General features: G+C 38.1%; 1 protein-coding gene across 1 annotated transcript; it reads left to right on the plus strand.

Annotated features, from left to right (window-relative positions):
- The first annotated feature begins 283 nt into the window (after positions 1–283).
- On the plus strand, positions 284–1228 carry LOC126080232 (olfactory receptor 8K3-like). The gene has a single exon (XM_049891494.1). The coding sequence runs from the start codon at positions 284–286 to the stop codon at positions 1226–1228; it is 945 nt and encodes a 314-aa protein (XP_049747451.1).
- Positions 1229–26824: the final 25596 nt, after the last annotated feature.

Below are 26824 nucleotides of genomic sequence, written 5' to 3' on the forward strand. Positions count from 1 at the left end.
TCTCCAACTTACAACCAGTTACCTCTCTCTTTCTCTCCTTCTGTCCTTTCTCCCTATCCTCTTCCTCTACCTCTATCCATGTGTGTTGTTGTAGCTGTTAGGTGCCATCGAGTCAGTTCTGGGAGATAGGTTTACTATTAACTACCTATATTAGAAAGTTTGGATTTATGTAATTTATTTAATATACTGACTTTGTATACTAAAAATCTACCAGATGATACTACATAAGAGCGATTGACTATTCTGATGTCTCTATCCAGAACACGTTTCCTGGTAGACCAAGATGGACACATACAATCTAACAGTGCTGAATGAATTCATTCTGATCGGAATCACAGACAGCCCAGAGCTGCAGGCTCCATTGTTTGGGCTGTTCCTCATCTACATGATCTCAGTGGTGGGCAACTTGGGCATCATCATCATCACCAAGATAGACTCCAAACTACAAACACCCATGTACTTTTTTCTCAGACACCTGGCTGTCACTGATCTTTTTTACTCAACAACCGTGGGACCCAAAATGTTAGTAAATTTTGTTGTGGATGAAAACACAATTTCATATTGTTTTTGTGCTACACAGCTTGCTTTTTTTATTTTGTTCATAACTAGTGAACTCTTTATTCTGTCGGCAATGTCCTATGACCGCTATGTGGCCATCTGTAACCCTTTGCTCTACACAGTCATCATGTCACAAAGGGTGTGTTGGGTGCTAGTGGCAATCACCTATTGCTACAGCACGTTTGTTGCTCTTCTTATCACCACAAAGATTTTTAATTCATCCCTCTGTGGCTACAATGTCATCAATCATTTCTACTGTGACATTCCCCTCTTTTTCTCTTTGCTCTGCTCAAACACACGTGAAATTGAATTGATCCTTCTTGTAGTAGCATCTTTTGATATTATTTCATCCCTCCTGATAGTTCTTGTTTCTTATCTGCTCCTTCTTATAGCCATTCTCAGGATGAACTCAGCTGAGGGCAGGAACAAGGCCTTCTCCACCTGTGGATCCCACCTGATGGTGTTGGTATTGTTCTACGGGCCTTCAATCTTTATGTATGTGCAGCCCATGTCCAGTCACTCCTTTGACACTGATAAATTGGCTTCCATATTTTACACCCTGGTGATCCCCATGTTGAATCCTTTGATTTATAGCTTGAGGAACAAAGATGTAAAATATGTCATACTTAAGACATGGAAAAAAATAAGCATCATATGCTCTAAAGTTTGATGTACTATATGGTTCCCATAAATTACATTAAGGACTTCAAACTTTGTCTCTGTGCCTCCAATGGGAATACCAAGTACAAATATATTCAACATATGTTTCTATATTGCCTTCTACGTGTAGTTATTCTTATAAGTGCTGCAATGCATTGATGAACACAAATGGAAATACCTTTGTCTTCCTTGGAGGGGAGAGATGGATCACAAACATAACAATTAAGCAAACTTTACAGTAAAGAAGAATGTGTTGAGGGCTTGCAGCACAGTGGTTAAAGGGCTTGGATGCTACCCGAAAGGTTGGTGATTCGAAAATACCAGCCCTTCCAAGGGAGAAAGATGTGACAGTGCACTTCCATAAAGATTTACACTCTTGGAAACACTATCTGGCAGTCCTACTCTGTCCTATAAAGTCAGCACCATGAGTTGAATCAACTTGATGGGAGTAGGTTTCACTATTTGCAAAATATGTTGGGAATCATGAAATCAGACAAGGAGAGTGGATATGCTGAGTGGAAGTGGGAAAAAGTACTAGGTACAGAAGTGAAGTTACAGTGATTCTGATCTTTTTTTTCAACTATTAGAACTAATTTTTCAGGGTAATCATGTATTTTTGTGTATGCTTGTGTAAGCCCTTTGCTTCTGTTTTAGCCTTCATAGTCTTCTGAGGGGGTTATTAGATTCAGACCAGTTTGAAAGATGTCTCAGTGTGTGTGATCGTTTAAAATTGAGTAAGGGTACAACCTAGATACATTGATAATTATTAGCAACTGGAATGCAAAAGCTGGAAACAAAGAGGAAGGAATAGTAGTTGGAAAATAAGGCTTTGGTGATAGAAATGACTTTGAAGGTCTTAGGACGAAATTTTACAAGACCAATGCCTTATTCATTGCAACCAACATTTTTCAACAACATAAATGGTGACCATACAAGTGGACCTTGCCAGATGGAAAATACAGGAATCAAGTTATATACATCTGTGGAAAGAGAAAATGAAGAAGCTCATTAACATCAATCAGAACCAGGCTGGAGGCTGACTTTGGAACAGACCATCTATTGCTCATATGCAAGTTCAAGTGGAAGTTGAAGAAAATCTAAACATGCCCACAAGAGTCAAAGTATAACCTTGAATATACCTCACTTTAATTTAGAGACCACCTCAAGAATATGTTGGACTTACTGAGCCCTAAAGACACAGATCGGAGGAATCATGGAATGATATCAAGGGCATCATACATGAGGGAAGCAAAAGGTCATTCAAAATACGGGAAGGAAAGAAAAGACCAAAATGAATGTCAAGAGAGACTCTCAAACTTGCTCTTGAACATATGGTAGCTAAAACAAATGGAAAAAATGATGAAGTGAAAGCTGAAGACAAGATTTCAAAGGGCAGCTGAAGAAGACAAAGTAAATAATTAAAATGAAATGTGCAAAGACTTGGAGTTAGAAAACCAAAAGGGAAGAACATGCCCTCTACTTCTCAAGTTGAGAGAAATGAAGAAAAAAGTCGAGTCTCTGGCTGCAATTTTGAAGGATTCTACGGGAAAATATTGAACAATGCAGGAAGGATCAAAAGAAAATGGAAAAACAAAACAAAAAAAAAACACATAAATGTTTTACTAAAAAAATCAGTCATCATTCGAACATTTCAGGAGGTAGCATATGGTCAAGAACAGATGACACTGAAAGAAGAAGTCAAAACTACATGGAAGGCATTGGCAAAAACAAAGGCTCCAGGTGTTGAAGGAATACCAATTGAGATGTTTCAACAAAAGGATGCAACACTGCAAATGCTGACTTGTTTATGCTAAGAATTTTGGAAGAAAGTTACCTGGCCAACTGGAAGAGATCCACATTTGTGCCCATTCAAGTGAGAGGTGACTCAACAGAATGCAGAAATTATTGAACAATATCATTAATATCACAACCAATTAAAATATTGTGGAAGAGCAATAAAAGCAGTTCCAGTAGTACCTCAACAGCAAACTGCCACAAATTCAAGCTGGATTAAGAAGAGGATATGGAAAAAGGGATATCACTGCTGATGTCAAATAGCTCTTGGCTGAAAGCAAAGACTACTAGAAATACATTTACCTGTGTTTTATTGACTTTGTAAAGACATTCAACTGGTGGATCATAACAAATTATGGATAACACTGAGAAGAATGAAAACCCCAGAACATTAGTTGTGCTCATGAGAAACCTGTACATAGACAGAGCAAGGAGATACTACGTGGTTTAAAGTCAAGAAAGGTGTACATCAAGGTAAGTAAAGAGGACTTGAATCACTTCCTGATGAAGAACAAAGACCATAGCCTCCCGTATGGGTAAAGTGTTAAAAAACAAAGATGTCTCTTTAAGGCCTAAGTTGAGTTTTATCCAAGCCATGGCATTTTCAATCTCCTCACATGTATATGAAAGCTGGACAATGAATAAGGAATATTGAAGAAGAATTGATGCCTTTGAATTATGGTTTTGGTGAAGAATATTGAACATAGCATGGACTGCCAAAAGAATGAACAAATCTCTCAGAAGAAGTGCAGTAAAAATGTTCACTAGAAGCAAGAACTCCATCTCATATACTGTGGCCACGTTATCAGGAGGGACCATTCCCTGGAGGACATCATGTCTGGTAAAGCGAAGGGTCAGTGAAAGAGAGGAAGACTCTGGAAAAGATGGATTGACACAGCGGTTGCATCAATGGACTCGGCATAACAACGATTGTGAGGATGGTGCAGGACTGGACAGTGTTTCATTCAGTGGTACATAAGGTCTCTATGAGTTAAAATCTACTCAACAGCACCTAATAACAACAACAAACTGTGCTCATTTGAAACCTGTAAATAGACCTAGAAGCAGTGTGTCGAACAGGACAAGTGTATACCGCTTGGTTTAAAATCGGGTAAGGTATATATCAGGGTTGTATCCTTTCACCATACCTATTCAATCTGTATGCTGACCTATTCAATCTGTATGCTGACCTATTCAATCTGTATGCTGACCAAGTGATCTGAAAAGTTGGACTATATGAACAAGAACACAGCATCAAGATTGGAGGAAGACTCATTAAGAAACTGCGATATACAGATGACACAACCTTGCTTGATGTAAGTGAAGAGGACTTGAAGTACTTACTGATAAAGATCAAAGACTACAGCCTTCAGCATGCATTACACTTCAACATAAGGGAAACAAAATTCTCACAAACAGACCAATAAGCAACATCATGGTAGTCAGGTAAAATATCAAAATTGTCAAAGATTTCATTTTACTTGGATGTACAAACAACGTCAATGGAAGCAGCAGTCAAGTAATCAAATGAGCTGATGCATAGGACAAATTTGCTGTAAAAGACCTATTTAACGTGTTAAAAAGTAAATGTGTCTCTTTGAAGACTAAGGCGCACTAGACCCAAACCATGGTAGTTTTAATTGCCTCATGTGTATGTGAAATCCAGACCGTGAATAAGGAAGACCAAAGTACTGGTGTATTTGAATTACGGTGTTGGAGAAGAATATTGACTACACCATGGGCTGACAGAAGAACAAACAAATCTGTCTTGGAAGAAGCATAGCCAGAATGCTCCTCTGGGGTAAGGATGGTGATACTCATCTCACATACTTTGAATATATTAAGAAGAGGGGCAAGTTCCTGGAGGAGGACATCATGCGTGGTAAAGTAGAGAGTCATCGAAAAACAGGAAGACCCTCAAGGAGATGGGTTCATACAGTGTCTGCAATGATGAGCTGAAGTATAGTGACAATTGTGAGGATGGTACAGGAACAGGCGATGTTTCATTCTGCTGTATATTGTATTACTATGAGTTGGAATTGTCTAGACAGCACTTAAAACATTATCTCTCTATTAACAACATATGGTTTTAATATATATGCATAAGCTCCAAACATTTCTGAAATTATGTCATAACAATGTAAAATGAGTATCATATGCATCCTCCAATTTTGAGAAGTAGGATCCTCTACAATGTACTTTAGCTTAAAATCAAATGTGGGAATTATTTTTCTATCCCTAGTAGGCAGAAAAAAAAAATGTCAATTCAGTCTACAAGTAGAATAACTTGTTTAGATGATTCCATATGAAAACCTGTATCAATCCATCTGTTTCTTTCTAGAGGAGATAGCCAGACTAAACAGAGAAACAGAATCTAACAGTGATCACTGACTTCATTCTAATGAGAGTCACAAAGCAACTGAGCTCCTTCTTCTGGGCATCTTCCTCATCGTCTACATGACCGCAGGGATGAGCAACGTGGGCATGATCACCTTGACCAAGGCGAATTCCTGCCTAACACTCCTATACAGTTTTTTCTCAGAAACATGGCCTTGGCTGATCTTGGCAATTCTACTGTTATTTTTCCAAGATGCTGGTAAATTTAGTTTTGAATCCAAATACTGTTTTCTATTACATGTGTGCCATGCAGATGGCTCTCCTCCTTTTGTACATTATTTGTGTATTTTATATCCTGGCAATCATAACCTGTGACTACTATGTGACCATCTGTAACCCTCTGCTCTTCAATGTTGTCTCATCCCAGAGACTTTGTCATGTGCTTGTTGGCATTCCATGCCTCTTCAGTACCTTTTAGTCTGTGATGCTCACCAGTGAGATATTTACATTGACCTTCGGTGGTACTAATGTTGTTGGTTGTTTCTATTGTGATGATGTTCCCTTGATACCTTTTCTCTACTCAAGTGCACGAGAAATAGAATTGTTGATCTTAATGTTTTCAGTGTTTAATGTGGTTTCCACCCTCATGGTAGTTTTGCTGACCTACATGCTGATTCTGATAGCCATATTTGAAATCATTCTGCTAAGGCTCTTCTCCCCGTGTGGTTCTCATCTGACCATGGTGGCAGTGTTCTATGGGTCTGTACTATTTATGTACCTGCAGCTTGAATCTGCTCATTCTTCTGGTAATGCAAAATGGTTTCCATGTTTTATACTTTATCCATCCCCATGCTTAACCCCTGCATACCCAGCTTAATGAACAAAGAGGTAAAAAATGCCTTCCACGGAGTCATTAAGAATTGATGCAAACTTTGTGTTTAATATTTAATATACATTATTGTTCTAATAACTTATGGAAAAGGCAAATGTCTCTTAATAATATTTTAACAGATAATTGCACTCTTTTTGGTCCCAGAGCAAAGACTAATTATAAAGCCCTGAAAAGTACATTGTTTCCTTTATATTTATTCAAATGTACATGAATGATCACTTTTGAACCTTCAAATTAAATGTTATTTCCTTCCGAAGATTTATTATAGGTGATAACTCATAGAGAACATCATGGTAAAAAATTTCTAATATATTTAAAATATTAGATTAAAATATTTTATTAGAATATTTTAATCTAATATTTTAAATATTCTAATTTATATTTTCAGTGAAACTGGAAAACTTTATGTTAGTAAAATGAAGAAAATGTCAACAGGACAAATACATCTAGAATGATTTTTTTTTTCTTTTTGCTGAACACAAAACAAAAGCAAAAAGCATTATGTTGAAAATAATACTATTCATTAATAGAGAATGTTTAAAAAGATGTTGGGCTAAATTGTTCTGAATCTATATACATTCTTCTGAAGTAATATACACTTCTGCAAGTATTTTATGCTTGTTGTTCTTATAGTTGCTATTGATCCAACTCACAGCAACATTCTGTATTACAGAAAAATGCATTCCCCAGTCCTGTCCCATCTGCATGATTGTTGGCAAGTTTAGGTCCATTTTTGTACCTTAGTCACTACAGATTTTTATGCTTATTCCTACTAATCTTTGGGGACAAATATTTGTTTTGTTTCAAACTCTCAATCATTTCATACAAATAACCTCTTCCTATAATTAATGTTTTTTAATTCTTAGACACATAAATGAAGAGCGTAATTACAAGTGAAAATTCTTGACCAAGTTCCATTTTTTACAAAGGAAAAGAAAAAAACATTTTTACTTCCTACTTTGCCTTGGCATAGAGTAAATTAAAAAAAAAACTTGTAAACTGGTAAACATGATGGCTAGTTAAACAAGCATGTAGGTAAGTTTTATCATAATGCTGACAATCTTTTTTACCCCATTTGTTGATTTTGGCCTAGTCTCCACAGGCACTTGTGCCACTAATAGAGACAAGTATGAGTTTTAGCAATCTAAAGAGCATTTTTCTTCAATACCTTGGGAATCAAATAATATCTGACAGGGCTAGAAAAGGTACACAATACCCAATAATGATTAGGTATGAACAATCATTAGTGATCAATGAATAAGGAAGACCAAAGAAGAATTGACAACTTTGAATTGTGGTGTTGGTGAAGAATATTGAATATACCACAGACTGCCAAAAGAATGAACAAATCTGCCTTGGAAGAAGTACAACCCGAACGCTCCTTAGAAGCAAGGATGGCGAGACTATGTCTCACATACTTTGGACATATCTACATGTCGTAGAGAAGGACATCATGCTTGGTAAAGGGTCAACCGAAAAGAGGAAGACCCTCAACAGGATGGATTGACACAGTGGCTAAAACAATGGGCCCAAGCGTAACAACGATTGTGAGGATGGTGCAGGACCAGGCAGTGTTTTGTTCCTTGTACATGGGGTTGCTATGAGTTGGAACTGACTCGAAGACACCTAACAACAACAATCCAATAATGAGCTGAAACAGAAACATCGTCAGAAATACAGAAAGGTAACGTATTTGGTACAAATTGAAACAGTTTCAGGAAAAAAATGACAAGCTTGGGAAACTACTGTAGGAAAACAGAAGTAAACAGAAAATTATTTATCTCTAATCTTATCACCACCTTAATTAATAAAATTACAGATTTAGGGATAGTTTTAAATTGTATTGTTAACATGTATAGTAATAATACTCCACATGTAGCATACATAGAATATGCGGAGTACACATATAAATAATTAGAGGAATCCAAACCAAAAATTAGATGAATATGGTCTATGGCATTTGAGACCGTATTAACACCCAAAAAATTAACCAGAAAGAAAATGTGATCTCAAGAGAATTTGACTAGAGGTAGTACAATACACTGGCAAATTGCACCTACTAAAGTCTTCCCAAAGTCCAATATGTGTCTCCTAGGTTTAAAGAGCTCATCCTTCTTTACTTGGAGTGCTCTGAAGTCTAGAAGTGCCTGAAGTCGAGAAAGTGGTTGAGTTCAGATAGCCAGGAACATTGTGGGACTCACCTTCTTTGTTCTCTGTCTCTTAGAGAATCAAACTCCTCTTTTACTTGTAGAATGTCTGAATACTTTTGTCTCCTACACTTTTCTGTAATTTTCTAGTCATTTGTGGGGATAAGTCTGATACTAAAATACCAGAACCAACCCAGTTACCACTGAGTCAATTCTAACCCATGACAACCCCATTTGTGTCAGAGTAGAACTGTGCTCCTTACGGTTTTCAGTGGTTGATTTTTCGGAAATGAGTCACAACACCATTCTACTGAGATGATGTCTCTGGGTGAATTTGAATTGCCGACCTATTTGTTAGTAGCCCAGCACTTAACTGACCGGGGCTCCTGGGTGGAGTATATCTGATCCTAGTGACATAATGGAAGGGAATATAAATCTGAAAAAAAATTTGATTAGAAATGTTTATACCTTTTTCTAATTTAAGACAAATATTAAACTCTTAAAAAGATAGCAGCCATTTGGCACATGATATAAGTCCTTCAATATTGTGGTTAATGACTGGTAAGGCTTAGGCTGAAAAAGTGAAAGTACTCTATGTGGGAAAAGAAAGGAATTTAATTAAGAAAAAGGCCACAGCTGTGGAGATACTACATGATTTCAGCATAGGGTATGATTCTCTTTCTATTCCCATAAATACAGAATAAATTTACAAAATTAAAAAAAAAAAATTATTTTATTAGCCATTAATTTTTATTGAAATAATGAAAGACCTGAATCAAGTAGGTTAACCAGTTAAATATGTAAATTCGAAGAATGAAAATACTCAATAAAGCCTTAGAACAGAAGTCAGAGTGTTTTTTAAACTCCATTTATTATTTCCTTTATCTCTTATCTCATTATTGTATTCCTAAAGTTACTAAAAATGAAGTGACACCAGTGAAAATGGTGAAGTCTAAAGATACACAGGCCTGTTCATCCAGAGGAACATTAAAAAAAAAAAGAAAAGAAAAAAACAGTCACAATAAACCTAGTGAGAACTCTGGAAAGTAATACAACACTTATCAAAACTAGATGAAGCTGGATCAAGAAAAAGGCAGTTAAATACTGTCGGAGAGCTTTGTGGTGTTTTTACTTTAACTTATTACATCCTCTTCTCTGGTGCCATCGTGGGTGGTCTAGAAGATATGAGCCGTTGGACAACTGGAACAGGAGAAGAAGGAGGCAATAATATAATAGGTGAAATCTATATTTCTTAGAATTAATGCCCAGTTAACAATGAAATTATCAAGGATGTGAGTGAGAATCCAGGAAAACATCATTCATTTAATGGAGGAAGTACACATTTCTATAGCAATTTTAATTGTTTAGTAAAATTAATAGGGATATTATGTTTCATTTTTTGAAGATATTTCACCCCATCCTTGTGCGTGTGTGCTTGGAAACCCTGATGGCGTAGTGAATAAGTGCTGTGGCTGCTAACCAAGAGGTCAGCAGCTCAAATCCACCAGGCACTCTCTGGAAACTCTATAGGACCCTCTGTCCTATAGGGTCGCTATGAGTCAGAATCGACTCGAGGGCAATGGGTTTGGTTTTTGTGTGTGTTTGTGCATATGTGTGTGTGCATATACATACATACACTTGACATATATCATATAGGCTTTTTTTCAGCAGTAGTTGAAAGGGACAAGCTCAAGGCTTTGAGGATATCTGACAGTTGAAGGATAGCTGGTTTTGAGAATAACTGGTAGTGGAAGACACAAAATATATACCATTTGGAGAACAGAAAAGTGGAATGTCACATATATGATGTTTTTGTTGTTACTTGCTCTTGAGTTGATTCCATCTCATGTACTATTACTGAGCAAGAAGCAGAGAAATGTGTGTGTGTGTGTCACAACATGGATAGACTACCGACTATCAAAATGGCTGAAAAATGCAACACTAATAAAAGGTACAGAATAAAACACATACACACAAAATATTACTTTTTTGTAAGGATACATTGATATTATATGTGGTATATCAAACATACCAAAACCCATTGCTGTTGAGTCAATTCTGACTCATAAAGATGCTATAGGATAGAGTAGAACTGCCCCATGGTGTTTCCAAGAAGCATCTGATGGATTCGAATTGCTGACCTTTTGGTTAGCAGGCAAACTCTTCACCTTTGAGCCAACAAGGATACCAAACGTAGTAGAGTTCATATATCAAACATAATAGAGTATGTATCTAGGTGGGAAATAATTATTAGAAATCGGAGAGAATGGGAAAAATAAGATAGAATATTTTCATCTAAGAAAATGGGGAGATAAGAAAGAAGGCTTAAACAGAAAATTTGCAATAAGTGGAGGAGCTGGAGTGATTTATGTCTGTCCTCAAGGTAAAAAAAAAAAAAGTTATGAAAATCTAGAAAAAAAACACAAAGAAATGGTGTATCATCTATATGAAATGTACTAGTTTTATTCCATTTGAGAACATCATGGAAATGAGGGAATATTGAGTGGTCTGTCCTAAATTTAAAATATTTTAATCCAGATCCTTGAGTGGGACAAATTGAAAGTTAACTGAGAATAAATGAATAAATGTATCTAAAAGAAACTTACTCCCTGATGAATGCAAATTGATTAGAAAATTAACGGGCACTCTAGACATTTTGTTAAGCTTTCAAATGCTTTGACATAATAAAAAATTTGTTGGTATCTCCTCAGGGAGAGCCACACAGGCTAAGAGAAAGCTATAATTTCTTCCCACTATGCCATATTAAGAAGAGCAAGGAGTGTTAAAATAGATTCCTTACAGGTAAATGATAGAATTTTCAATGCAGTGCCATGTTTTACTAAGACCTAGAATGTTTTAGTGATATTTTCAAAGCCCCACTTTTAGTCAATGGCAAAGAAACAGGAAAATACTAAGAATTTTGATTCAATTCTGTCTGCTTTCCACCATTATTCCTGATACATTTTGTATGTGATAAATGTGGATTTCATGTATTCACTTTTACAACTTAATGCTATGAAATTTAATTTCTACATTTGTTTGCTAATAGGTCAGGTCATTCAGTAATGACTTTCAAGTTAAAATATTAATGACGTAACTCTATACATCCTTCAGAATATCAGGTCTTTGGTAAGTATGTGGAGGGATTGGAACATTCATAAACTGCTAGTGGAAATTAAAATGATGTAAATACTTTAAAAAATAATTTGTTTTAAGCATCAGGGTCTTGAAAAGCTGAACATAGTTTTACAACAAAATTTAGCCATTTTACTCGTATCTACCCAAGAGAAATGACAGCATTTTTCCTTATAAAGACATGCATACAAATGTCCATAACAACTTCATTTGTAATACTCAAAAACGAGAATCACCACAAATGTTCATCTACTTGAGAATAAATAAATAATTTGTGCTGTATCCAAGCAAGTTAATACCACTTAAGAATAAAAACTACTGAATTACTGGTATATGCAAATATGTGGATGAAAAGTACAAATTGATACATTGGACTTTGTCAGAATTAAAACAACCCACACTTAGACATTCATCCCAGATAAATGAAAACTTAAGTTCATACAATAACCATTACACAAATGTTCATAGAAACATTATTTATAATAGCTAAAAATTAGTAACAACCCAAAATTTCCTTTTATGGATGAATGGTTAATCAAACTGTAGTAAATTCATATATGAACTAATAGCAGCAAGAAGAGACAAAATATTGATGAACACAACGTGGATGGATCTCAATAGAAGCATACAAAGTGAAAAAACTCTGTCTCAAAAGGTTGTTGTTGTTAGCTACCATTGAGTAGCTCCAACTCATGGTTACCTTGTGCAAAACAGAACAAAACATTGCCTGGCCCTGTGCTATCTTTACAATCACAGGTATGTTGGAGTTCATTGTTGCAGCCACTGTGTCAGTCCATCTCATGGAGGGCTTCCCATATTCTCAATCTCAGTAAGCATATATATATATATATATATATATATATATATATATATATATACACACATATATATATAAAACACACATATATATATAAAATATTAATATATTAGAATGTTTATATATATATGTATATATAAACATTAGAATGGGTGACAGATTTTGAAAAAAATAGAAACAGAAAGTGAATATGTTAGGTGGGATATGGAAACTCTAGTAGATACAGAAAGAGTTCCAAATATCTGGTGTTTTCCTCATCCAGTAGAAAAAAAAAATTGTAGAAAGTGTGTACATGCATGCACACATGTGTATGTGCATGTTCACACTCCTTCTGTTTTTGTGCTCGTACTCTACCCTGGGGTGGCTGATTCTGACTGGAAAAAGGCTCAGTGTGTGTGGTGATTTGAAGTACTCAGACATCTGAATTTGCTCAAATGTCTGCTTTCTAAACCTTAAAATCCCTCTCTTCTCTGGCAGGGATCACAATAGAGAGTCTCTGACAGAGCAGGAGAAAAATGTAGAGCAAAATTCAAATTCACATGTGCACACACACAAAAGACCGGGCTTGCTGGTCTGACAGAAACTGGAGAAACTCCCAAAGTATGGCTTCTGGACACACTTTTAACTCAGCACTGAAGTCATTCCTGAGGTTCACCCTTCGGTCAAAGATACAACAGGTCTACAGGGCCAGAATAACACATATGAGTGATATATTTCATAGTTCAATCATGTATGCAAAACTAATAGGCCCACCAGCCCAAAAGCAAAGACAGGAAGGCAGGAAAGGGCAGGAAAACTGGAAGAATGGAAACAGAGAACCTAGGTTGAAGGACAGAGGGGTGTGGACACATTGCAGGGTTGGCAACCAATGTCACAAAACAATTTCTGTATTAAGTGTTTAATGAGAAACTAATTTACTCTGAAAACTTTCACCTAAATCACAATAAAAAAGAAAAAAAGTTCAAGGACACTTTATTTATAATAGCTTAAAAACTGGTAACAACCCAAAATATCCTTCTATGGGTAAATGGTTAAGCAAATTTTAGTAAATCCATACATGAAATAATACTCAGCAATAAAATGAACAAATTATTGATGCACACAATAGCATGGATGTACTTCAATAGAGTCACGTGAAGTGAAAGAAGTCGCCTCAAAAGGTTGTTCTTGTTATCTGCCATTGAGTTGACTCCAATTTATGGTGACCTTATGGAAAACAGAACAAAACTTTGCCTGGCCTTGTGCTATCCTCACAATCATTGGTATGTTTGACTTAATTGCTGCGGCCTTTGCGTCAATTTATCACATTGAGGGCTTCTCTCATTCTCGTTGGTCCACTACTTCACCAAATATCATGTACAACACCAGAAACTCGTCCTTCCTGATGATACGTCTAAAGCAAGAAAGTCAAACAGTGTTCTGTTGGAGACAATAAAATATCTACCACCAAGGAATTTTTGTTTTGTTAGGTACCGTCTAGTCAATTACAACTCATAGCAACCTGTAAGACAGAGTAGAAATGCCCGTAGGGTTGCACAGGCTATAATCTTCATGGGTGCAAATGGCCAAGTCTTTTATCCTCAGAATGGCTTATGGGTTCAAACTGCCAACCTTCCATTTAATAAAAATAAATAAATAAATAAAACCAAACCCAGTGCCATCAAGTCGAATCCGACTCATAGTGACACTATAGGACAGAGAAGAATCTGCCCCATAGAGTTTCCAAGGAGCCCCTGGCAGATTTGAACCGCTGACACTTTGGTTAGCAGCCGTAGCACTTAGTCACTACGCCACGAGTGTTTCCTTTCCATTGAGTAGTGAGTGTTTAAACATTGTACCACCAGGGCTCCTTCCAGGCGAAAAAGGTGACAGGTGAAAATATATACATATATATATATATATATATATATATATATATACATACCACTATATATCACAAATAAGCAAAAACAAAGTCACAAATGGATACATTACAAATATTTAAAATAACAAAATGCATCAAAAATATTTATAGTATAATAAATATATATTCATAATAAAACATTACACACAAAATATCATACTTTACAAGGTGTGATGGTTAAGACTGTATCAACTTGGCTGAACCATGATTCTCAGTGGTTTGGCATTCCCATGATCTCGTGATCACTTTTTTTTTTTTTTAATAGTGCAGTTGTTATTTATTTATTTATTTTTTAATAACTTTTATGAAGCTTCAAGTGAACGTTTACAAATCCAATCAGTCTGTCACATATAAGTTTACATACATCTCACTCCCTACTCCCATTTACTCTCCCCCTCTTGAGTCAGCCCTTTCAGTCTCTCCTTTCTTGACAATTTTGCCTGCTTCCCTCTCTCTCTATCCTCCCATCCCCCCTCCAGACAAGAGTTGCCAACACAATCTCAAGTGTCCACCTGATATAATTAGCTCACTCTTCATCAGCGTCTCTCTCCCACCCGCTGACCGGTCCCTTTCATTTTTGATGAGTTGTCTTCGGGGATGGTTCCTGTCCTGTGTCAACAGAAGGTCTGGGGAGCATGGCTGCCGGGATTCCTCCAGTCTCAGTCAGACCATTAAGTTTGGTCTTTTTATGAGAATTTGGGGTCTGCATCCCACTGATCTCCTGCTCCCTCAGGGGTCCTCTGCTGTGCTCCCTGTCAGGGCAGTCATCGATTGTGGCCGGGCACCAACTAGTTCTTCTGGTCTCAGGATGATGTAGGTCTCTGGTTCATGTGGCCCTTTCTGTGTCTTGGGCTCTTAGTTGTCGTGTGGCCTTGGTGTTCTTCATTTTCCTTTGCTCCAGGTGGGTTGAGACCAATTGCTGCATCTTAGATGGCCGCTTGTTAGCATTTAAGACCCCAGACGCCACATTTCAAAGTGGGATGCAGAATGATTTCATAATAGAATTATTTTGCCAATTGACTTAGAAGTCCCCGCAAACCATGTTCCCCAGACCCCCGCGCTTGCTCCGCTGACCTTTGAAGCATTCATTTTATCCCGGAAACTTCTTTGCTTTTGGTCCAGTCCAATTGAGCTGACCTTCCATGTATTGAGTGTTGTCTTTCCCTTCACCTAAAGCAGTTCTTATCTACTGATTAATCAATAAAAAACCCTCTCCCACCCTCCCTCCCTCTCCCCCTCGAAACCACAAAAGTATGTGTTCTTCTCAGGTTTACTATTTCTCAAGATCTTATAATAGTGGTCTTATACAATATTTGTCCTTTTGCCTCTGACTCATTTCGCTCAGCATAATGCCTTCCAGGATCCTCCATGTTATGAAATGTTTCAGAGATTCGTCACTGTTCTTTATCGATGCGTAGTATTCCGTTGTGTGAATATACCACAATTTATTTACCCATTCATCCGTTGATGGACACCTTGGTTGCTTCCAACTTTTTGCTATTGTAAACAGAGCTGCAATAAACATGAGTGTGCATATATCTGTTTGTGTGAAGGCTCTTGTATCTCTAGGGTATATTCCGAGGAGTGGGATTTCTGGGTTGTATGGTAGTTCTATTTCTAACTGTTTAAGATAACGCCAGATAGATTTCCAAAGTGGTTGTACCATTTTACATTCCCACCAGCAGTGTATGAGAGTTCCAATCTCTCCGCAGCCTCTCCAACATTTATTATTTTGTGTTTTTTGGATTAATGCCAGCCTTGCTGGTGTGAGATGGAATCTCATCGTAGTTTTAATTTGCATTTCTCTAATGGCTAATGATCGAGAGCATTTTCTCATGTATCTGTTGGCTGCCTGAATATCTTCTTTAGTGAAATGTGTGTTCATATCCTTTGCCCACTTCTTGATTGGGTTGTTTGTCTTTTTGTGGTTGAGTTTTGACAGAATCATATAGATTTTAGAGATCAGGCGCTGGTCGGAGATGTCATAGCTGAAGATTCTTTCCCAGTCTGTAGGTGGTCTTTTTACTCTTTTGGTGAAGTCTTTAGATGAGCATAGGTGTTTGATTTTTAGGAGCTCCCAGTTATCGGGTTTCTCTTCATCATTTTTGGTAATGTTTTGTATTCTGTTTATACCTTGTATTAGGGCTCCTAGGGTTGTCCCAATTTTTTCTTCCATGATCTTTATCGTTTTAGTCTTTATGTTTAGGTCTTTGATCCACTTGGAGTTAGTTTTTGTGCATGGTGTGAGGTATGGGTCCTGTTTCATTTTTTTGCAAATGGATATCCAGTTATGCCAGCACCATTTGTTAAAAAGGCTATCTTTTCCCCAGTTAATTGACACTGGTCCTTTGTCAAATATCAGCTGCTCATACCTGGATGGGTCTATGTCTGGGTTCTCAATTCTGTTCCATTGGTCTATGTGCCCGTTGTTGTACCAGTACCAGGCTGTTTTGACTACTGTGGCTGTATAATAGGTACTGAAGTCAGGTAAGGTGAGGCCTCCCACTTTCTTCTTCTTTTTCAGTAGTGCTTTGCTTATCCGGGGCTTCTTTCCCTTCCATATGAAATTGGTGATTTGTTTCTCTATCCCCTTAAAATATGACATTGGAATTTGGATCGGAAGTGCATTAAATGTATAGATGGCTTTTGGTAGAATAGACATTTTTACTATGTTAAGTCTTCCTATCCATGAGCAAGGTATGTTTTTCCACTTTAGTATGTCCTTTTCAATTTCTTGAAGTAGAGCTTTGTAGTTTTCTTTGTATAGGTCTTTTACATCCTTGGTAAGATTTATTCCTAAGTATCCTATCTTCTTGGGGGCTACTGTGAATGGTATTGATTTGGTTATTTCCTCTTCGGTGTTCTTTTTGTTGATGTAGAGGAATCCAAGTGATTTTTGTATGTTTATTTTATACCCTGAGACTCTGCCAAACTCTTCTATTAGTTTCAGTAGTTTTCTGGAGGATTCCTTAGGGTTTTCTGTGTATATAATCATGGCATCTGCAAATAGTGATAACTTTACTTCTTCCTTGCCAATCCGGATACCTTTTATTTCTTTGTCTAGCCTAATTGCCCTGGCTAAGACTTCCAACATGATGTTGAATAAGAGCGGTGATAAAGGGCATCCTTGTCTGGTTCCCGTTCTCAAGGGAAATGCTTTCAGGTTCTCTCCATTTAGAGTGATATTGGCTGTTGGCTTTGCATAGATGCCCTTTATTATGTTGAGGAATTTTCCTTCAATTCCTATTTTGGTTAGAGTTTTTATCATAAATGGGTGTTGGACTTTGTCAAATGCCTTTTCTGCATCAATTGATAAGATCATGTGGTTTTTGTCTTTTGTTTTATTTATGTGATGGATTACATTAATGGTTTTTCTGATATTAAACTAGCCTTGCATGACTGGTATAAATCCCACTGGATCAGGGTGAATTATTTTTTTGATGTGTTGTTGGATTCTATTGGCTAGAATTTTGTTGAGGATTTTTGCATCAATGTTCATGAGGGATATAGGTCTATAATTTTCTTTTTTTGTAATGTCTTTACCTGGTTTTGGTATCAGGGAGATGGTGGCTTCATAGAATGAGTTGGGTAGTATTCCGTCATTTTCTATGCTTTGGAATACCTTTAGTAGTAGTGGTGTTAACTCTTCTCTGAAAGTTTGGTAGAACTGTGCAGTGAAGCCGTCCGGGCCAGGGCTTTTTTTTTGTTGGGAGTTTTTTGATTACCGTTTCAATCTCTTTTTTTGTTATGGGTCTATTTAGTTGTTCTACTTCTGAATGTGTTAGTTTAGGTAGGTAGTGTTTTTCCAGGAATTCATCCATTTCTTCTAGGTTTGCAAATTTGTTAGAGTATAATTTTTCATAATAATCTGAAATGATTCTTTTAATTTCATTTGGTTCTGTTGTGATGTGGTCCTTCTCATTTCTTATTCGGGTTATTTGTTTCCTTTCCTGTATTTCTTTAGTCAGCCTGGCCAATGGTTTATCAATTTTGTTAATTTTTTCAAAGAACCAGCTTTTGGCTTTGTTAATTCTTTCGATTATTTTTCTGTTCTCTAATTTTTTTTAATTCATTTAGTTCAGCTCCTATTTTTATCATTTGTTTTCTTCTGGTGCCTGATGGATTCTTTTCTTGCTCACTTTCTATTTGTTCAAGTTGTAGGGACAGTTCTCTGATTTTGGCTCTTTCTTCTTTTTGTATGTGTGCATTTATTGATATAAATTGGCCTCTGAGCACTGCTTTTGCTGTGTCCCAGAGGTTTTGATAGGAAGTATTTTCATTCTCATTGCTTTCTATGAATTTCCTTATTCCCTCCTTGATGTCTTCTATAACCCAGTCTTTTTTCAGAAGGGTGTTGTTCATTTTCCAAGTATTTGATTTCTTTTCCCTAGTTTTTCTGTTATTGATCTCTAGTTTTATTGCCTTGTGGTCTGAGAAGATGCTTTGTAATATTTCGATGTTTTGGACTCTGCAAAGGTTTGTTTTATGACCTAATATGTGGTCTATTCTAGAGAATGTTCCATGTGCGCTAGAAAAAAAAGTATACTTTGCAGCAGTTGGGTGGAGAGTTCTGTATAAGTCAATGAGGTCAAGTTGGTTGACTGTTGTAATTAGATCTTCCGTGTCTCTGTTGAGCTTTTTACTGGATGTCCTGTCCTTCTCCGAAAGTGGTGTGTTGAAGTCTCCTACTATAATTGTGGAGGTATCTATCTCGCTTTTCAATTCTGTTAAAATTTGATTTATGTATCTTGCAGCCCTGTCATTGGGTGCGTAAATATTTAATATGGTTATGTCTTCCTGATCAATTGTCCCTTTTATCATTATATAGTGTCCTTCTTTATCCTTTGTGGTGGATTTAAGTCTAAAGTCTATTTTGTCAGAAATTAATATTGCTACTCCTCTTCTTTTTTGCTTATTGTTTGCTTGATATACTTTTTTCCATCCTTTGAGTTTTAGTTTGTTTGTGTCTCTAAGTCTAAGGTGTGTCTCTTGTAGGCAGCATATAGATGGATCGTGTTTCTTTATCCAGTCTGTGACTCTCTGTCTCTTTACTGGTGCATTTAGTCCGTTTACATTCAGCGTAATTATAGATAAATAAGTTTTTAGTGCTGTCATTTTGATGCCTTTTTATGTGTGTTGTTGACAATTTCATTTTTCCACATACTTTTTTGTGCTGAGGCATTTTTCTTAGTAAATTGTGAGATCCTCATTTTCATAGTGCTTGACTTTATGTTAGTTGAGTCGTTACATTTTTCTTGGGTTTTATCTTGAGTTATAGAGTTGTTATACCTTTTTGTGGTTACCTTATTATTTACCCCTAGTTTTCTAAGTAAAAACCTAACTTGTATTGTTCTATATCGCCTTCCATCACTCTCCATATGGCAGTTCAATGCCTCCTGTATTTAGTCCCTCTTTTTGATTATTGTGATCTTTTACCTATTGACTTCCATGATTCCCTGTTATGTGTATTTTTTTTTTTTAATTAATCTTAATTTGTTTGTTTTTGTGATTTCCCTGTTTGAGTTGATATCAGGACGTTCTGTTTTGAGACCTTGTGTTGTCCTGATATCTGATATTATTGGTTCTCTGACCAAACAATATCCTTTAGTATTTGTTGTAGCTTTGGTTTGGTTTTTGCAAATTCTCTAAACTTGTGTTTGTCTGTAAATATCTTAATTTCGCCTTCATATTTCAGAGAGAGTTTTGCTGGATATATGATCCTTGGCTGGCAGTTTTTCTCCTTCAGTGTTCTGTATATGTTGTCCCATTCCCTTCTTGCCTGCATGGTTTCTGCTGAGTACTCAGAACATATTCTTATTGATTCTCCCTTGAAGGAAACCTTTCTTTTCTCCCTGGCTGCTTTTAAAATTTTCTGTTTATCTTTGGTTTTGGTGAGTTTGATGATAATATGTCTCGGTGTTTTTCTTTTTGGATCAATCTTAAATGGGGTTCAATGAGCATCTTGGATAGCTATCCTTTCGTCTTTCATGATGTCAGGGAAGTTTTGTGTCAGGAGTTCTTCAACTATTTTCTCTGTGTTTTCTGTCCCCCCTCCCTGTTCTGGGACTCCAATCACCCGCAGGTTATCCTTCTTGATAGAGTCCCACATAATTCTTAGTGTTTCTTCATTTTTTTAATTCTTTTATCTGATTTTTTTTCAGCTATGTTGGTGTTGATTCCCTGGTCCTCCAGATGTCCCAGTCTGCATTCTAATTGCTCGAGTCTGCTCCTCTGACTTCCTAGTGCGTTGTCTAATTCTGTTATTTTATTGTTAATCTTTTGGATTTCTATATGTTGTCTCTCTATGGATTCTTGCAACTTATTAATTTTTCCAGTATGTTCTTGAACAATCTTTTTGAGTTCTTCAACAGTTTTATCAGTGTGTTCCTTGGCTTTTTCTGCAGTTATCCTAATTTCATTTGTGATATCATTAAGCATTCTGTAAATTAGTTTTTTATATTCTGTATCTGATAATTCCAAGATTGTATCTTCATTTGGGAAAGGTTTTGATTCTTTTGTTTGGGGGGCTGGAGAAGCTGTCCCAGTCTGCTTCTTTAAGTGGTTTGATATGGATTGTTGTCTCCAAGCCATCACCGGGAAACTAGTTTTTCCAGAAAATCCGCTAAAAAAAAAATGCATTCAGATCCCTATCAGAGTTCTCCCTCTGGCTCAGGCTATTCAGATGTTAATGAAGCCGCCTGGGGAGGGTGGGGGAGGGAACAGAGAGATAGGAGAGTAGCACCTCAGAATATAGCCAGAGTTGCTTGTCTTGCTTGGAATGACTATTATATCTGAGGTTCCCGTGGGCGCGCGCCGCCTATGTGTGCTGGCTGTGTGGAGATTGCCCCCAGGGGGTCTGGCCCGCTGGAGTCACAGTCAGATCCTCCGCTTCCAGTCCCACGCCCAGCGTCAAGGCTCCCCTACTGGGACAGTGCACTCTCGACTCCAGAATCAGTCGCTGCCTCCCGGGGACTTCTCGTCCCTCCAGCCGCGTGGCCGTGCCGCCCCGAGAACCCATTGAGCCTCCTCCCGGGGTTAGTTCAGATGGGTGGAGCAGGTCCCCGTGCTTGTGCCGTGACCGAGTGCCCCGGGTGGGACGCTGTTCTCCCCGCTCCAATACCAGTCGCTGCCTCCCGGGGGCTTCTCCTACCGGCTGCGTCCCACGCCGCCCACGCGACCCGGCTGGTCCCCTTCCCGGGGTTAGTTCAGGGGGTGGAGCAACTCTCCGTGTTTATGGCGTACCTGCGTCCAGTCCAAATCCCTGCGGGACGGTTCCCCGGCTCGGATGCTGCTCTTTCTGCTCCAAGACCAGTCACTGCCTCCCGGGGACTTCTCCTACCGGCTGCGTCCCACGCTGCCCGTGGAACCGGCTGGTCCCCCTCCCGGGGTTAGTTCAGGGGGGTGGAGCAGGTCTCTGTGCTTGTGCCGTACCTGACTGGTGCGCTGGCTCCAGGCTCTGAAAACAATCGCTGCTTCCCCGTATTAGTTCGTTGTCCGTCTCTAAATCTGTGTTTGTTGTTCAGGGTTCGTAGATTGTTATGTATGTGATCGATTCACTTGTTTTTCCGTGTCTTTGTTGTAAGAGGGATCCAAGGTAGCGTCTGCCTAGTCCGCCATCTTGGCTCCACCCCCCTCGTGATCACTTTTATGATTGGATATAACATGGTCACCTCCATGATGGGATCTGCTGTGAGCAGTCAATCAGTTGAAAGGGAGTTTCCTTGGGTGTGTGGCTGTAAACTGAAGGTGGGTTCTTGTCCTATCCTATTAACCTATCAAAATAAGATGGTTACCACACCACCAGTTGCAAGGAAAACAGAAAATGGAAATTTATTGTTTGTGCAAACAAGGAGCAATATGGGACCTAGCAGCCGAAAGACCACAAGCTCCCTGCCCCACGGGAGTGGGGAGCTTTTATGTCTTCCAGGCCCCAGGGTATAGGGATTAGCGCCTTAAATCTGAAACCTCAGGCCCTCCCAAGCCCATATTTGGAGATCCGGGTGCTGAGTCATGCTGCAAAGGAAGGGAACTTTCACTTTTCAAGTGGGTCCGCCGGGGCACTGCTGTGTGAGGGAAACCATCTTCCTCTCCTGTGATGTTCAGCTCCGGGGTCAAGTTTAGGGCCAGTGCTCCTCAGGTCCTGCACATGTAACAGGATCTTGGTTTGTGCATGCACGGGATTCTGGCACCAAATGCAAACTGCGGTTAGGGCCCCAGCGATGTCAGGCCAACCTGCAATTAGAAACCTTGGCTTGGCAGGCTTCGAGGAAGGAGGAAGCAACCGCAGCAGAGCAGGGGAAGCCTCAATGGTGGCTTCATGGCCTGCATCGAATATAAGTGGACATTCTGGCAAGGCTCGTGGCCTTTTGCTAGCTCTGTATCCTGCAGCAGGTTCTTGTTTGTCTGACCACTGGTTCTTGGGACTTGGCCTAGCATATTGACTGCAGTCTTGCCTGCCGATCTTAGAAATCCATGATCTTCTCAGACTGTGAGCAAGAGCTCTGCTTTCTGACCTGGGGATGTTGGGTCTGTCAGCCCCTGTGGCTACATGATTCTGCAGAAGGCTCTATCCTGACCCATGGACTTGGGAAATTCTAGGCTCTATAGCCACATGAGCCAATTCTTTAATATAAATCTCTATATACATATATTTACACACTTTACTGGTTTTGCTTCTCCAGAGAACCCAGTCTAAGACACAAGCGTATATTGATATGAAAGCTCGTATGTCAAGCACAGCCAAATAGGTGTGAAGGTGAGAAAGATGTTTTGAAATAAGAATTGGACGGAATGGGGAAACATACACTGTTGAAATATAATAAAGTAAAATAAAACAAGCAAAAAACTGAAACAGACAAATTATGGCAACTGACCATGAAATGAAGAGCAAGGGTAAAATTCCTGTTCCTGAGGTCAAAAAATACAACTAACAAAAAAATTTTAAAAAACCTGAATAATAGCAGTAACAGCAACAATAACAACAGCAAACAAGGAAGTGATGCCTCACATATGCACAATGCATTACTTTTATTCCACTGAAGACTTTAAAATAATGCAACAAGAAAGTGGTTACCTGAATGCTTGGAAGGCCAGTGTAGCAGGGGCAGGGGCTTGGGGATGATGATTTCAGGGGACATCTGCATCAATTGGCATAATGAAATCTATTAAGAAAACATTCTGCATCCCACTTTGAAGAGTGGCATCTGGGGTCTTAAATGCTAACAAGCAGCCATCTAAGATGCATCAATTGATCTCAACCCACCTGGATCCAAGGACAATGAAGAACACCAAGGACACAAGGTAATTACGAGCCCAAGAGACAGAAAGGGCCACATGAGCCAGAGACTACATCATCCTGAGACCAGAAGAACTAGATGGTGCCCGGCTACAACCGATGACTCCCCTGACAGGGAACACAACAGAGAACCCCTGAGGGAGCAGGAGAGCAGTGGGATGCAGACCCCAAATTCTCATAAAAAGACCAGACTTAATGGTCTGACTGAGACTGGAAGGACCCTGGTGGTCATGGCCCCCAGACCTTCTGTTGGCCCAGGACAGGAACCATTCCCAAAGCCAACGCTTCAGACATGGATTGGGCTGGACAATGGGTTGGGGAGGGGTGCCGGTGAGGAGTGAGCTTCTTGGATCAGGTGGACACTTGAGACTATGTTGGCATCTCCTGCCTGGAGGGGAGATGAGAGGGTAGAGGGGATTAGAAGTTCGAGAAATGGACATGAAAAGAGAGAGTGTAGGGAGAGAGTGGGCTGTCTTATTAGGGGGAGAGTAATTGGGAGTATGTAGCAAGGTGTGTATAAGTTTTTATGTGAGAATTTGACTTGATTTGTAAACTTTCACTTAAAGCACAATAAAAATTATTTAAAAAAAAAGTGCTTAAGCATTTCTTCATTTGGCCATCTGTTTGAAGAGACCACTGTAGGAAAGGGGAATATTGATAGTTTTGTTTTATAGATACAGTATTTTAATCCAGATACCTGGGTGGTAAAGATGGAAAGTTAGCAAAGAATAAAATGTAAGAGCGTATGAAATAGATAAATACAGGCGTGTATACACACTATATGAAGAAAAACTTTTTTATACACACTGTATGAAGAAAAACTTGCTCACACGTGAATACAAATTGTCCTGGACAATTAACAGACAACCTCTAGATATTTTGTTAAGCTTTCAAATGCTTCAGGAACAATCAACAAATTGCTTGGGACCTCCTCAGGGAAAATCTCCATGGGTGAAAAAAATTCCATAAATTCTTCTCCCTATGCCGTGTTAAGCAACACATGTGGGAGTCAAGACAGAGGCTTCATTACAGGTAAAAAAAATAGAGTATTTCCATATTTTACCAATATCCAGACTGTTTCAGTGACACTTGCAGGGTCCCACCTTTATTCAATGGCCTAGTCATTGCAAAATATCAGGATGTCTGATTCAGTTCTGCGTGCGTTCTACTTTCCAATGGTGCCTGAGACCAGGATCTCTCTCCCTTTCTCCGGCATGCTACTTTTCAAATATTCACACTTTGTTTCAGAGGCTAAATACTCATGAGACATCTTTGAAACAGTATCATTATACGGCTAAATAATATTTTTACTTTATATAAAGAATTACATGAATAAAAAACAAAGGGAAAAAAAAAAAGCCCTGGAGTCCGTTTTGCCTCATAACTACCAATGCATGTCAGAGAATTGTGCTCCAGAGGTTTTTCAATGGCTGTGGCTTTTCAGAAGCGGGTCATTCTTTCTTCCAAGGTGCCTCTGAGTGGACTCTATCCCCCAAACCTTCAGTTAGTAGCTGAGAGCTTAACTGTTTGGGCCACCCAGGTGGCCTAATTATGTGAATATTATAGTTAAATATGAAAGTAAAGGAAGCATGAACAGTATTAAAAAATACTGTAGCAGAATTATGCAGCTGCAGATATTCAGTCTCCAGTGCTGATGTTCTTCAAAATCCTTAGTTATAAGCTGGCTCTAGGCTCTTCCTACGTCCCTCTCAAATGTAATTTGGTAGTTAATGTATATTTAACTACCTGTATAAATGTCCATTTTTGCTAATCCCTTGATGAAGAAACAAATAAATTTCCATTTCACAACTCATGTTGGGATGTGAAAAGCAATTTTCAGAGTTCAGGGAACTTTTAAGCACCTAGTTTTATGAAGATAGTATAATAGATACCACATTCTTCAATTTCCAGTGGAATCTTACAGAAAGGTGATATAATTTTCTCAGACTACAGCTTTGTAAAATTAATTAGATACTCAATAAAGATAGTGAACTATGAAAAATAATTTGGCGCTTTTCAAGGAACTCCAAAGTTGTCGAGAGGAAGTCCTCTTACCTTCCCTTACCTTATAGGAAAAGCAGTACTTACCCAATATAAGAACTTTTTTCCTCCGGCATTTCATCACTGCAACAAAAGAAGATTTATATTGCTTTTATTGCATTCGCTGATGATAGTTGATTTCCTAATTGTAATATTTACTAATGCCCAATTCACTACCTCTTTAAAAAAACAAAACATTTTATTGTGATTTAGGTGAAAGTTTACATAACAAATTAATTTTCCAATCAAAGATTCTTATAAAAAGTATTATCAGCACTCTTCTCATTTCCTCCGTGGCTTTTCCTGTTCCCATTAGTCAGATCTCTTCGCCTTCATGGCCTTTTGGTCTCCAATAGTTGATTTTTCTTCACAGATTTTACGGTTTAATTTAATAGCCCCATCTGTTACTGGGCTGAAAGGTGGCCACTGGGAGTGTCTATAATTTCACATTAGAAGATTGGCTTAAGACAATAGTCTCAGGGGTTTCTCCAGCCTCTTTCAAACCAGTAAATCTGGTCTTTTTTTTTTTTTGAATTTTGTTGTACCCAGACCTTCTACTATGACCCTGTTCAGAGTGGTAGCCAGGCACCATCTAGTTCTTCTGGTCTCAGGTTAGAGGAGGCTGTGGTTCATATGGGCCATATTTCCTTTGGACTAATTGCTTCCTTAAGTCTTTGGTTTTCTTCATTCTCCTTTGCTCTAGGCAGAAAGAGGCCAACAGTTTTTTTTTTTCTTTTTTTTTGACATAAGCAATGTGTGTCCTTACAAGCAATGTTTTATATGAAATAGTGTATTTCCCCTGTAGCCATTTTATTATTTAATATGATACTAGTGTATTTTTCTATTTGCTTGATTATTCCTGACTCAGAAGCTGCTGGTACTGCTATTTTCATGTAAGTAGTGTCATTTCAAACTATTCCTTTTTTTACCTTAAACTGCCATTCTCATCCTTCTCTGGCTTTTTTTTAATCTGTGGTATATTAGGGATATATATATACATTTTAATTCAAATATATTAATGTTTATATGCATTATGTACTATATAATATTAACCTAGAGGATTTCTTTATCCAAATGGAATATTTTAATGAAATTTCATTATATAAAATCAATGATATGGACCTCACTTTCTCCCAATTTGTTCAAATTTCCTCTCACTATCTTGGATACTTCCATGAGAAAATGTATCTGATTTGTTACAAACAACTTAGTATATGAGTTATAATGAAAATGTTCCTAGGGTAAG

The sequence above is a fragment of the Elephas maximus genome, chromosome 7, assembly GCF_024166365.1.
Source record: "Elephas maximus indicus isolate mEleMax1 chromosome 7, mEleMax1 primary haplotype, whole genome shotgun sequence".
Classification (NCBI taxonomy): domain Eukaryota; kingdom Metazoa; phylum Chordata; class Mammalia; order Proboscidea; family Elephantidae; genus Elephas; species Elephas maximus.